This window comes from Hyaena hyaena, unplaced genomic scaffold (genome assembly GCF_003009895.1).
Source record: "Hyaena hyaena isolate Hyena2069 unplaced genomic scaffold, ASM300989v1 scaffold_13, whole genome shotgun sequence".
Taxonomy (NCBI): Eukaryota; Metazoa; Chordata; class Mammalia; order Carnivora; family Hyaenidae; genus Hyaena; species Hyaena hyaena.
In genome coordinates, this window is record NW_024080645.1 from 5,833,231 (window position 1) to 5,847,218 (window position 13,988).

Here is a 13,988-nt window from a genome sequence, read left to right on the forward strand (position 1 = left end):
GCCGTATCCTTGCTCTCTGTGTGTCTTTCTGTACTGTGGAATCTTCGAGCCCCTTGTAGGTACTCACAGTCATAAACTGAAGTTAGCTTTTGCCTCCCGTAAGTTGAGTTGTTCAGGATTGGCTCCCAGAGTCCTGGGACAGAGAGCCTGCTTGTGCTGTGTGCCATCACTTTATTCCCGCTTTGCACCTGTCACTGGCAGTATGTGAGAAGACCCATCCAGTCTGCCCAACGCCGACTGGAAATGGGTTTCATTTTTTAATTCATCAGTGTATTTATTTGTTTAAAAAATACTTACCTCACCTACATGCCAGCCATGGTTCAACAGAGATAAGGCAGTAATTTATTTTAATTTGCATGCCTTTAATTACTAAGTTTTCCTGTTCTCTGTGCTTACTAAAAGTCACTTCCTCCTGTGGAAATGATTTGTTTTTATTAAAAATAGGAATTATTTTATTTTGTTTTTAGTTTGAGAGGGAGAATCTCAAGCAGGCTCCGTGCTCAGCACAGAGCACAACACTGGGCTCCATCCCATGACCCTGGAATCATGAACTGAGCCCGAATCAAGAATCGGTCTCAACCGACTGAGCCCCCCAGGCACCCCAGAAATGATGTGTTCTTATCTTTCATCGCTTCATCTACTGGTGGATTCTGTTAAACAAAAGCCGTGTGCTGGATGCTGGCTGGACTTGGCGAGGACTATTCCCTGCTGTTGCAGCCACAGAAAGCGAGTTGTCCCCACCTGTGAGCAAGGACACCCGGGGGTTTTCAGCCCAGGGCGGAGTGAGGGGTCACTGGATGGGAAAATCTGAGCAGAGCCTGATGGGGGCCGAGGAATTCTTCCTAAGCTGGATCCTGGCTGAAGGCAGGCCCGGGACTCGGTGTGAGGGCCCCGAGGAAGGTGCTGGGCCTTCTTAGCTGGGTTCTCCGCTAACATTGGGCTCCACAGCCTGACTGTGAGGAAACCTCTGGAGGAGCCTGACTCCAATTTGGTCAAGAACAGCAGTCTGCCATCTCTGATGTGGGTGATGTGTGTGTCTTTTGCTGAGCATAGCAATAACCCTTTGGCCTTGAAACCCGTTGCAGAAGTCTTTTCCCGTGGTGCCCTGGGGACTCTGGGCTGGGCACAGGTCAGGCTCTTCCCCGGGGGGGCCCCTGGAGCCGCAGATCTGAAGGGGGAGTCCTGAAGAGGACCGTAGCCGAGTCAGACACTCAAGTTCAGTCGGGGCTTGCGGGCAGAGGAGGGTTACTGTAGTGACCAGAACCACGCTGGGACTTCAGAGCCTCCACAGGCTTCCCATACTGCCTCGTGGAGCCTGCTGGGGCAGGGCCAGCGGGCAGGGGGCAGCACTGCCTTCACAGAGCCCCGTCAGGGAGGTGTGACCGCTCCACCCTGCGCCCCCAAAGCCAGGGCCTGGCTGCGCAGTCATGTGGCCGGCCAGACCCCCTAAAGTAGTCAGGGCCTTTAACAGGGGTGTGTCCACTAGGGGGCGGCAGAGACCAGCCTCGGCTCTAACCCCGCCCCTCCTGTTCTGATGAGCAGCTTGCTGAGTCTGCACCTGCCACAGCCCTTGAAGTGCCCGTGAGTGGCTGAGCGCACCGCTCCCCTGAACCCCTGAATTGCTCCTGGACCTTAACGGGCTCTCACCCACGGTGCTGTCGGTGCTGTTGTGCATGCACGGACGCACCTCATCCTCGGGTGACCCCGGGCCGTCAGTGCTGTGTTACCACCCCCGTTTTACCAAAAGCACACAGCGAGGACTGAGAAGTCCAGGCGGTCGGGCTCTGCCCGGGAAGAGGTGCTCAGCACGGGTCACCACTTTCTGAGAAGCCACTGCAGGCCAGCTCTTGGCCGCTTGATCTCACTTGTGCCCCAGCCCCGGGCTCGGTCGGTTAGTAGCTAGCCTGGGCGTCAGAGTGCGGGTCTGAGGTCGGGCCGCCCGGCATCCTCTGAGCTGGGTCATGGGGGCCCCTGGTGCTGATAGATGCTCCCGCCCCCTGGCAGCCTGGTGAGGAGGCAAGCAGATCCACGTGGGGACCCCACTCCACACGTGCAAACCATTCCCGCCTCTGAGTCACAGCTGCCCTGGACACCGGGCCCCCTTCGCTGTGGCACAGCCCCCTGAGGGGAAGGAGGGGACGGGGGTCTGCCTGGGCCGCCGAGACTGTTCTGGAAGGAGAGTAGCTGTCGGCCCCGCACACGGCATGCAGAAGCACAGCGGCATGTGGCCTTCCTGGCTTTCCGGTGGGAACGGCCGCTCTACCACCAGCTGGCTGTGGCACCCCCAGATCTGTGTGCAGCCCAGGGCCTCAGGAAGGGGGTCCACCCTGCAAAGGGGCACGACCAGGGCCCCAGTCGCCCAGGTCCCTGCTGGGCTGCAGGAGACCACAGGCTAACGCCATGTGCTGACAAGGGGACATCCCATGGGCCGATTTCAGGAGGTCCCACCAGGTGTCACAGGCCTTCCCCACGGGGCCCTGAGTCTGAGGACGCGTAAGCTGCAGCCGAGACCCCGTAGGGTGGGATTGACGCTGTCCACACGCGGGCCCGTCGCCTTGGGCCTGGCAGCCAGCTGGTGGCGTGTGCTCCCGTCGTGGCACATGGCGCCTGACAAACCCAGGCCGCTTGTCTCTCCTCCAGAGAAGTTGGCCGAAGTGTGCAAGACGCAGCATCCGAGCCCACGAATCCGGAGTCCTGAACGCTCTGGGCGAGGAGGCAGCCGTCCAGAATGTCGGGAATTCCGGGGGCATCCGGTCGCTGCGCATCTGCTCTTCCCGGCCAGCCGGCCCGCATTCCTCGTGCCGGGAGCGCGGCTTCGGTGCGGGCTGCAGACACGGGGCCTCCTGCCTCGGCCCCAGCGGGGCGCCCCCGGGGCCTATCTGACGCCCCCCCTTCTATAGACCGAAGAGCCCTAGAGCCCTAGGGTAGAGCCTTCCTCACCCACTCCCTGAGGTCTTCGCTCCTCCTTAGGACCCCTTGAGGGAGAGGGTGGGGTTTTCTGCCTTTGGGCGCCCACTTCTAATTTTTAATCAGTGTATGTCCGGGGCCAGAAAGTACCTGTCGTTTCTCTGCACCACACTTGGGCCAGGACAGCCCCCTGGGGAGGGGTTTGCTATTGCCAGATTGTTCTTTGGGCTCTTGAGATGTGGAACCAGGAGGGAGGGAAGAGGTAAGGGAGGAGGAGGTGCAAAGGCCCAGAGGCATGAGCCGGCAGGGCCAGGGTGGACGAGGTGGTGGCTGTGGGAGTGCGGCTGCAGAGCCCGAGGGCGCGCGCGCGTGCGTGCGTGTGCGTGTGTGTGCATGTGTGCGCGTGCGTGTGTGTGCGTGTGCATGCGCGCGCGTGTGTATGTGTGTGCGTGTGCGCGCGTATGTGTGCGTGTGTGTGCATGTGCGCGTGTGTGTGCGCGTGCGTGTGCGCATGTGCGCGCGTGTATGTGTGCGTGTGCGCGTGCGTGTGTGCGCGTGTGCATGTGTGCGCGTATGTGTGTGCATGTGTGCGCGTGTGTGCGTGTGCATGTGTGCGCGTGTGTGTGCATGCGCGTGTGTGCGTGTGTGCGTGTGTGTGAGAGAGAGAAAACACTTCAAATGTGGGGAACGCTGCCAGCTGACCTCCGCGCTCTTCAGCCTGTAATACTCCCGGACCCTCTAGAACCCACAGGGATTCTGCCGCTGACTCCGCCGGTGAGCAGGCGTCGTCACAGACTGGAAACCGTATCTCCGTAGGCCTCCGGGTCCTCGCGAGGCTGTGACTTACGCAGCCGTTCCCGCGCAGCGGGCCATGGGGGCCTCTGCCCTGTCGGATGATTAGACGTAAAGATGCCGTAAGCGACGTCGCTTCCCTGAAGCCGTGTGCTTGGGGTGCGCTCCCCACAAGTGGTTAGCGGGTCACAGACGAGGACTGTTGTTAAGGCTCTTCATTCATGATACTAAATACGCCTAAACCCGTTACTTCTTAAAACAATTTTGGGGGCAGCTGTGAGTGGCTCAGCTCATGATCTCACGGTTGGTGAGTTCGAGCCCCGCTTCGGGCTCTGTGCTGACAGCTCAGCTGCTTTGGATTCTGTGTCTTCCTCGGTCTGCCTCCCCCGCTCATGCTTTGTTTTTCTCTGTCTCAATGATAAATAAGCATTAAAAAAATTTAAAAAAATTTTTAACGTTTATCTGAGAGAGAGACCGCGTGAGTGGGGCGGGCGGGTGGGTGGGCGCTGGGCTCCAGGCAGGCGATGGTGAGGTGCGCTGACCGGGGCCATGTCTTCCTTAGAGGGACAGCGGCTGCCACAGGCCCGGCAAGGAGGAAGCGGGGACGTCGCCTCCCGGAGCCCCGGCCGAGCCCGCTGGAAGTCGGCGCGGCAGGAGATGGGTGGCAGTCTGCAGGGGCGTCTGACCCTTGTCCCCCGCCTTGCGCTCTGTGTGACCGGTTGGCCGAAGGCGCCGGTGCTGTAGGGCGGGGACTGGGGGGGACTCTCCCGTTCCCGCCCACGCGGCCGTCTGCCTCGGGCGAGCCAGGCCCGCCAGTTCCGGCCTGTGGGAACCAGTGCTCAAGCCACTGGGGTCTGGGGACACTCGCGGCGCGGGCGTCAGCCAGCGCTACACCCAGGGCTCTCGCCCCTTGTCACTGCACAGGGCTGCCGGCCCCGCCTCAGCCCTCTGCGCGCCCCTCCCCCCAGCCCCGTCCCCGCTGCCTCCCAAGGGGGGTGTAGTAGGACGGGGGCAGCAAGGCTTCGCCACCTGGCACACTCCCTGGGCGCCCTCCGTGTGGTCTCCGGCTGGGGACCTGTTCCGGATGGTTCCCAGATACCGCCCTGCCGACTTCCGTGTGAGCTGCACGTTTTCCAGTCAAGTCCTGGTGAAGCCACTTTCCCCTTCAGCTCCTGCCTCTGGGGGCCCATCACCTCTCCCTGGAAGGGCCCCGCCGTCTGAGCAGGGCACCCATTGGGGCGGGGTCACGACGCTGCGGGTGGCGTGTGTGGGGCTCAGGGGACGCCTCGTGCGCCCTTGCCCGGCTCACTGGAGGAGGCGTTCATCCAGAGGCTGCCCCCTGTCCCCCGGGAGCCGCGGGTTCACCGTGTCCGCCTCCAGGCGCCCCAGGGGAGGGCACCGGCGCCTTCGCTTCCGCCCCCCCCGAGTGATGGGGACCCAGGAGCGCTCTCCGGAGGATTCCTCCTGCTCTGTCCCAGCTGGGGGGCCGGGGCGCTTGGGGCTTGGCACGGGTGCCGCTGGGAGGTGACATGCCTGTCCTGTCTCCCCGCAGGTCCCCCTCCCCTCGAGGGCTTCCATTGGCACCCCCACCTGGCTTGGGGCGTGGCCCCCTTGAGAGAGGAGGAAGTACCCGGCACACCCACACCTGGGATTTCCACCCAGGCGCCCCTAATTGTGTTTTCTGAGTGGGACCTGAAGGTCTTCGATTCTTAGCACTATGACACTTGTTGGATTGCACTTCTAAGATATTGCACATTTTGTAAACTGAAGGTCTGGCGAGCCAGGGTTGGGCAAGTCTGGGGCGCCATCTTGGCGACAGCCGCAGCTCACCTCAAGCGTCTGCATCACATCTGGGTAATTGTCGCAGTCGCTCAGACTTGCTCACCGTTGCTGTGTTTGTCGTGGTGGCCTGTGATCAGTGATTACGACTTCTGGACACCCTGCGTGATGGGTAGCATTTTTTAGCGATAAAGTGTTCTAGAAATAGGGTATGTGCGTTGGCCATTTTAGACACAAGGCCGTTGCACGTTACTAGACTGCGGTGCGGCATGCATACGACATTCGTAGGCTCTGGAAATCAAAGTTCATTTGATGTGCTTTACTGTGGTACGGTCTGTGGCGTGTGGTCTGGAGTGAGCCGCACAGCTCCCAGCTGAGCCCCTGTGTTAGGTCCTCCGGGGGGCTCCTCCCCCCTCACTTTCCACTCCTTTCCTCACCCAGAGTGGGGTCAGAGGGCAGCTGGGTCCTGGCCTCCTGGACAGCGGGAGGGGAGGGGTGTGCCTATGCCGTCATTCAACATTCACTGATGCGTTTTTAAAACATTTTCTTTTGTTAAAGTTTATTTATTTTTGAGAGAGAGAGGGAGGGAGAGAGAGAGAGCGAGCGAGCCGGGGAGGGGCAGAGAGGGAGACACAGAATCCCAAGCAGGCTCCAGGCTCTTAGCTGTCAGCACGGAGCCTGACATTGGGCTTGAGCTCACGAACTGTGAGATCATGACCTGAGCCTAAACCAAGAGTCAGACACACTCAATGAACTGAGCCACTCAGGCGCCTCTAAATTTTTTTTTTTTTTTTTTGAGAGCAAGAGCTCCAGCAGGGGCCCAGGGCGGGGAGAGAGACAGAGAGACAGAGAATCACAAGCAGGTTCCATACTCAGCCCAGAGCCCAATCTGGGGCTCAGGGTCACAAGTACAAGATCACGCCCTGAGCCAAAACCAAGAGTCAGATGCTTAACCAGCTGAGCCACTAGGTGCCTCTTGATGAAACGTTTATAGGGCACAACCCTGGCCCATGTGGGAGGTCAGACGGCCCGGCTCCAAGGGAGGCTGGTGGAAAAGGTGAGTGACCGAGGGCGCCAGCATGTGTGCTGTGGTGGCTCGGGGCCCTGGGCCCAGGGGGGCCGGGGGAAGGAGGAAGGTGCCACGGGGCCAGGGGTGGGTCGGGGAAACCTTTGCGTGGAGCTCAGCCTTGGAGAGAGTCGGGCAGGCACACGGTGAGGGGAGAGAAGGGTGTGCCTGGTACAGGGAACAGCTCCCAGTCACCCTGCAGGGACACTAAGTGCTTTGGGTGGGTGACACGTGATGAGGTTTCTGGGTGCCTGAGGCCCGGGAACCAGCAGTGGGCGACGGGCCAGAGATGCAGACAGGACGCTCGGTGGAGGCCTGTAGGCCCAGCCACGCCTGCCGCGAGGACACGGGGACAGATTTCCCCACCCCTGCTTGGGACCCCGGGCCCCTGCATTTGAAGCAGATGCTCTGGACTCTGACCTCTCGAGGCCGCTGCAGGCTGTCTCTATTGGACACCGTCTCCTCTTCCCTCTGGTCCGCGGAATGGTCCCCCGCCTGCGTCCTGCGGGGTCTCCTCCCGCCAGGCCCTGTCCCTCGTCAGGAGCCCCCTGCTCCCCCCCTCAGTCTCTGCTCCTTCTGCCGAAGCCCCTCGCGCCTCTCCCCTGGCCTCCGTCCCCTCCGGCCTGGCCAGGGCGCAGGCCCGGGACTCGGTGCTCCCCTCGCACCCAGGCTCTGTGCGGGGACATCAGTGGCCGCTGAAGGGCTCCGAGTCCCCTCTCCTGCCCCTGCTCTGCTTGGCGGCCGGGGGCTCCCGTGGGGTCCGTCCCCGTCACTGAACCAGCGTGTGTGCTAGAGTTCAAGTGGTGAACGGCCGATGGGGAAGTCCCTGGGGACCTGCCTGCCATGGGTCCCCCCCCGACACGGTTTCATCATGGCACCTCTGCTCCCTTGCCCTGTGCCCAGGCCTTGCCTCGTCCGCCCGATTCCCTGGCACCTCCGGCCCCAGCCCGTTTCCCGATCCCCGACCGCTGCAGGTGAGGGCGGCTCGTCCCTGACACCTGTCCTCTAGGGGCGTCTTTTGTGTCCCCTGTGTGCCGTGCCTGGCACGCAGCGGGTGCTCATTTATTGAATGAGTGTCCAGATGTGATCTCCCCCAGGTGAAGCGCCTCGAGGGTGGGGGAGGCCTTGCCGACGCGGGTGTCCAGGCTGCTCCACCGGCCTTGGGCACTGGCAGCTTGATGCCACGATCTGATGCCAGCCCCTTTCAGTGGGCTGGACGTGCGTGCATGCACACACACGCACACACACACACTGAGCCCTGACAGCTCTCCAGAAACCACCAAGAGAAGAGCTCTCTGTGATGACGGAAACGTTTTATTTTGTAAGTCTTATTTTAAGAGACAGAACAAATGGGGAGGGGCAGAGGGGGAGGGAGAGGATCCCAAGCAGGCTCTGCACTGTCATCGCGGAGTTCAGTGCGGGGCTCGAACCCACGAACCGTGAGATCATGGCCTGAGCCACCAGGCACCCCGATGGAGTGCATGTTAGGCCTGGATGGGACCCAGCAGCCACGTGGGTGAGGAGCACGGAGTGTGGCCGCTACAACCTAGGAACTGAACTTTTCACTGTATTTCACTTTAATTCATTTAAATTGAGGTACAGCCACGTGTGGCTAGTGGCTGCCTACTGGGCCGCGCAGTTCTAGAGCCCTCCCGGGTGGCCCTGTTCTGGGCTCTGCTGGCCGCCTCCTCCCCAGATGCCAGGGCCCGTGGGCCCCGCCCGGCACGGCTGAGGGGACCTCTGCGCCCGCCTCCACCACTCTCGTCTCCCGGCCTGGGGTGGACCTCGCCCTCCGCCCCCACCTCCACGCTGTCCTCAGACACCATGCTTGGCCTCCAGAAGGAAGAGACAGTCGTGTTTCCAGCCAAGACCCCCCGGCCCCTCCTGGGTCTCCCCTGGGGACGGGGCTGACGGCTTACTGACGGTGCGGGAGCGTGGAGGCCGGGGCGCGACCTGGCCATGGCGGTCCCATGAACGATGACCTCTTCACTCACAGGACCGGCCGCAGCGGCTCTCACGGGCACCGCCTTAGTGCAGGGCAAGGTAGGGCCTGAACCTGGGAGTCCTGGGAAGTGAGAGGCGCAGACTCACGGTGGCTCCGTCCGTCCCGTTTTGCTCATATATCTGGCTTAAAATGCGGCCCCCGTTAATGGAGAATGAGAAGTGGGGGGGGGGGGGGCGAGGTCCTTTGTATGTTTACTCTGGTGCAGCAAGATTCTCCAAACCACGGCCAGTGTCCTCTGCCGCCAGCAGAAGGTTCCGGGTCCAAAGGATATCCTCAAACGTGACATTTAGGACGATTGCTTGTTTCTTTGACATTGACTTTCCAAGTGCACAAATAGTAAATAAATAGAAAATACATCTTTGTTCATGGAGTGTTCACGCACAAAACATCCAGTTCCCGAAAAAGGACCAGCTATTTCGGCAACAGGAAGAGACCAGCATTCAGAGGAGTGTGGCTCACCCCGAAGGGCCTAACTCCTTTCCACGCCGACAGACAGACAGAACCGTGGGAGCGACCTTCCGGGCAGTAAGACAGCCGTGTGCGGCCACGAGCCGGCCGGGCCCCTGGCCATCGCCGCCGGGCGCGGGAGTGACGCTGGACACAGAGCGCCTGAGCTGCCGATCTCGTGTCCAAGCCTGAGCGTTTTCAAGTAGATACTTTCTGAAGCTAACCGGTCCGAGACGCTCAGCGCCCCGGCTGCCCGAGGCGGTTCCCAGCTGAGGCCCTTGCGCGGACAAGAGTCTGAAAAACTCAGCAGAACTGCAGACAAGGAAACGCGGTCATCCCGACCGCCCTCCCTCCCGTCGCCCAGGGTCTGCGTGGAAGAGGGGCAGGGCCCCTGCAGCGTCCCACCGTCACCTCCCAGCAGCTGGCGGACCCTGTGCTGGGAAGCCGCCCGGCGGCCGGCTCCGCCTGGGGAGGGGGCCCCGCTCGGGTCCCTCGCGGGCAGAGGGAAACCAAGGCCGTCTTTGAAGGAGGAGCTGGAAGCGTTTGTGGTCGGTGCAGGAAAGGGAGAGACGCAGCTCCGTGTGCCCCCAGGGTGACCTAGGGCCCCCCGGGAGAGCATGAGCCACACATGGAGGTCCCTCCTTCCGGAACCCTCTGAGCTCCCTGCTGGCGCAGCCAAAGCCCTGCATCCCGCCCTGCGTCCGCCTGCGGGCCTGCACTCGGGTAGCACCAGCGGGGGGGCCAGCGTGGGGGCAGGTAGGGGCCCCGTGTGCACGGCGGGCCAGAGGGAGACAGCCATCGGCCAGTTCTCTCTATTCTGATGGTTTTTTTCAGGAGACTTGACCCTGTTCGGGGACCCCGTCAGGAGCGCCCGGACCCCTGAGGCCGGTTGAGGCAGTGTGGTGTGGCAGCAGGTGCTGGGGGGGGGGGGGCTCGGCCCAGCCCCCCTCCCCGTCTCAGGGTCTCACACGCCTCCCTGTGAAAGGAGGGTCTTGGACTAGGTGTACCCTGAGGTCCTCTCCGACTCTGAACCTCGGGCTCCTGAGGTGACCACACTCCCGGCTCTCAGGATGAAGGACAAATGAGCTCCTCAAATAGGAGCTCACTTTCCTTGACTTGGCTCCACCTGCCCTGGGGCCAGTGGGGGGCTGGCTGGGGCCTGAGGTGCACCCCCTGCTGAGCAGCCTGGCCCTCCCCTCCTCTCCCCTGCAGGCCAGCAAGCTGCTGTCAGCAGCCTCGGCAGGGGTGGGCAGGCACCTCCCAGCTGCTGGCCTGACTCCGCCCAGCTCGGTGCCTGCCCTGTTCCCTGGGGGCCCTGTTCCCTGGGGGCCCTGTTCCCTGGGGGCCCTGTTCCCTGTTCCTCCGCCTGTTCCTGACCGCCCCCCAAGCATGCGGGATCCTGGCCTGGTCTTCTGACCCCTCTTTGTGTTCTCCCCTGGGTGTCGGAGGGCACGTATACCTGACCCGACCCCCCACCCCCCACCCCGCACTTCGTCCTGCCGCGGTGAGCCCCCTACTCCAGGCCAGACTTCCGGCTGCTCCACCCCATGCCCCAGGGGCCCAGCGCCCCAGCCACCCTCGGATCAACCGCTGGCTTTGGTGCGCGTGCACATGGTCGCAGAACGCGAAGGGCCTCTCTTAGAAGTCACGGAGTCCGCCCCCCATCCCGGGACCCAAGGCCCCCTGAACGGCTGAACAGCTCCAGCGGCAGGGCTCGCGCGTCCCTGTCTCCCGCCCGTGGGCTCCTGACCCCATGACGCTGGTGTCTGCTTGCGGGAACGAAGCTGTCCGTAAGGCCGCGTCTCTTTTGTCCCGTATCTGCCAGCCTACGATCTGAGAGTGGCTGGGTCGGGGCTGCTGCTGGCTTGGCTCCGGTCTCCTCGCGTGGCCCCCACAACCCCCCCCCCAAGAGGCACTGATAGGGGAGAAGCACCCAGGAGGCTGCAGGAAAGAGAAGCTTCCAGCAGGCCGGCTGTGCCCCCAGGGCTGCAGGGACACGCCGAGTGGGGGTGGGGGCCGCACCAGGGTCTGTGACACCCCCGCTGTCAGGGCCGAGGCCCCACCCTCCCCAGCGGCTGGGGGAGCAGCTGTCCCCTCCCACCCCCTGTCTGCGGCCACCAGTCCACAGCCCTAGTCCTCTGTGGAGCAGCGCCGGGCGGCTGCCGTCCTCACAGCCGCTTCTTCCTCACCACGGGGATGGGCACGACCTGGAAGATTTTGGCATTCTGGTCCTCCGTGTCCAGGGTCACCCAGGTGGGCCGGAAACTCCCTTTGAAGCCAACGAATGCCATTTTTTCTGGAAAGCAGGAATGAGTCACGTGATCAGAAACCCCAAGAAAGTGGCTTCCCCCTTCCAGGCTCCTCACGGCCTGTCCCATGCGGGCATTTCCAGGTGGCTGTCCTAGCCGCACTGCAGTCTGTCCCCCGTGGGGCTCTGTGCCCGAAGGCGGTGTTGGGAGCGGCACGCAGGGGCTCAGCTGAGCCTTGGGAGCTGTGCAGGGTGGTGGCTGTGCTTTGCACAGGAGGCCTCCCATCTCCAGCGAGTCCCTGCCCCTCTCTGAAGCCCAGAGTCCCCATCGGTCACACGGGGGATGACACGTGGCCACAGGGCCTCGCCCCAGCCCCGACATGCTGTGGCTTTGGAAGGACTTCTCCTGCAGACGCAGAATGAACGGTGCCACCAGTCTAGGCTTCTGGCCCTCGACCCACACAGCCAGCCCTGCCCTGCGTTCGGACCTTAACCATTGGAGGGGCGTGGGGCTCCATGTCTGCACTTGGAACGGCCCGGCCGGCACATGTCACCCCCAGGAAACCGCCACTGGACTTAGGTCACGTCACGTACATCAGCTCTTGGTAACAGGGTCTTAATTAAAAAGGCAGAGGCCCCTGAATGATCCCAGGATTGAGCCCGAGAAGATACTTCTCTGTTCTTGGGGCTCTGTTTTGGCTCGAGCAACGGGCCTTCAAGGCTCCGGGGTTTCCTCCGGGGACTGCCAGGAATTAACGCCCCACACGTCGGGGTACGAGCTTGATGCCCCTCATGGTCAGGACACTGTGGCAGCTGAGCTCTGGCTTAGAAACATTCGGATCCGAATTCTAGCCTGAGGCAAGTTACTCAAGTATCTAATTCCATCCCAAAGGCAATGAGAGCACTGTGACCGTGAACGCAAGTGGGAGTCTGGCGAGCTCGGCAGGTGCACGGCTGAGCACCACCCGTGGACCGCGTGGACATTAGCGTCTGCCGGCGTGTCCCGCCTCCCTCCCAGGCGCCCTCCCTCGGGGGCCCCCGCAGTGACGGTGACGAGGGTCGTGCCGACATTTCTGGGCAGACTTCCCTGCGGGGTCAGCACTGGCTTCATCGCAAAAGCACCAAGGGACCTCAGACAAGCCACAGCGATGCCTCAGGCTTTCGTTTCGCCTCCCCCCCCCGCCCCCCACCGGGGAGGGACGGAGAAGAGCTGTGCAGAGTGCCACGGGCCTACGGATGCCTGACACCGGCTCCAACGGGGAGGGCGAGGTGAGGCCCTGCCCGTCAGCACCAGCAGCTGGGAGGGGGGCTCAGACCAAGCTGCTTTTCTGCTGATACTTTGGTTTAACAGAAAGGGGAGGGGGCCCATGCTGAGCGGACGGGTGAACAACTCAGGGGGTGGCTTCCCGTGTCTGGTCACACATTCAAGGGGAAGCCGCTGGCATGTAGGGACGGCAAACAGGCTGTGTTCTAGAAGGCCACCTAGCGTCGAGGATTCTGGGGTCTGGTGGAGAGCACTGTGGTCCCAGCAGGTGGCGGCAGCAGCTGCGCACCAGGCACCTGGACTCAGTCAGTGTAGACGTCTGGTCCAGACCACTTACCTTTCAACCTGAGGCCCTTATCTGCCCCGAGCTTCTCCAGCACTCTGGTCCACGGGCCCCTGGAAGCATATCTCCCCTTTGACACCATGAGCACGATGGAGCTGCAGGAGAGGAGGCGTCAGAGGCCGGAGGGGAGGGCAGGCTGGGGGGCTGGGAAAAGGCCACCTGTCCCGTGTGCAGAGCTGACCAGCTCTTCCCATGCGCCGCCCCCCGTCCTGGACCCCCTCCCACACATCTGGGGGCCTCCTCACGGCTGCTCTCAGCTCGCTCGCTGCCTGTATGTGTGTCCATCCCCAGAGGGGACGGGGTGGGTGCGTAGAGCACACGTCTGCCAGGGCCGGGCACACGGAGGGGGCTGCAGCGTGCGTGCAGGCCCTCAGCCGCGCGGTCAGGACCACACGGGAACACGGAGGGAGAGCGGGGCAGAAGCTGGGCTCACCACGTGCTCGGGGAGCGTTAGCGTCTGCATTCGCGTCACTTTCTGCTCGGTTTGTGGATGGGGAGACTGGGGCGAATTCACTGGGCGTCCGAGAGGACCTGCCCAGGGGACCATGCTCAGGGGTGGGGGGTGGGGGGCAGGGGCCTGGAGCGAGGGGTGCGCCCAGCCTGACGGACCCTGGCTCGCAAAGCCCGGCCTGGGTGCCCGGCGTCTCTGCTCCCGCCCCTGGCTGTATCCCAGCAAAATGCTGGGGCCATGGCTCGCAGTGGCAGACTCAGCGGGCCAGGCAGGAGATGAGCCCCCTCCCCCCCAGATCGGAAAACCGGACGAGGTTCTGGAACCTGCTGTCACCCCTGTTTGTGTGCCTTCAGGAGCAGATGGAACACTCTTTAAATGCACAGGGCACGTCAGCCCTTAGGACAGACGGAAGGGGAGGTGGGGCTGCCTGGGGACGAGGCCCCGGGGCACGGTGGGGGGCGCCGGTAGGGAGAGGGAGCCTGGCACACCCCCCAGCACTGGCCTCGGGCACCGTGCCCAGGAGGCTGCTTGGCCGTCGCTCTGGCTCAGAGGAACAGCTCGAGTCCCTTTGGCTCCGCGGAGCCTTCCTGCCAGCGTGAGCCCGAACACAGGTGGTGCCCTCCAGACGGGGCTCGGGGGCAGCCCCCGGGAGCGGGACGCAGAGCCCGGGCTCCCTGTGCGTCCCG

The 13,988-nt window shown here is 62.9% G+C and overlaps 1 protein-coding gene across 2 annotated transcripts in view; it reads right to left on the bottom strand.

Moving 5' to 3' along the window:
• Positions 1 to 7,840: 7,840 nt before the first annotated feature.
• LOC120248859 (cell migration inducing hyaluronidase 1) overlaps positions 7,841 to 13,988 on the bottom strand; it is a 121,931-nt gene continuing 115,783 nt past the window's right edge. For both annotated transcript variants that reach the window (XM_039257342.1, XM_039257341.1), the window contains 2 exons: positions 12,846 to 12,946; positions 7,841 to 11,292 (listed from right to left, as the gene is read on the bottom strand). In XM_039257342.1, coding sequence (XP_039113273.1) covers positions 11,165 to 11,292; positions 12,846 to 12,946 — 229 coding nt within the window. In that variant the 3' untranslated portion in view covers positions 7,841 to 11,164. The remainder of the gene's footprint in view (positions 11,293 to 12,845; positions 12,947 to 13,988) is intronic.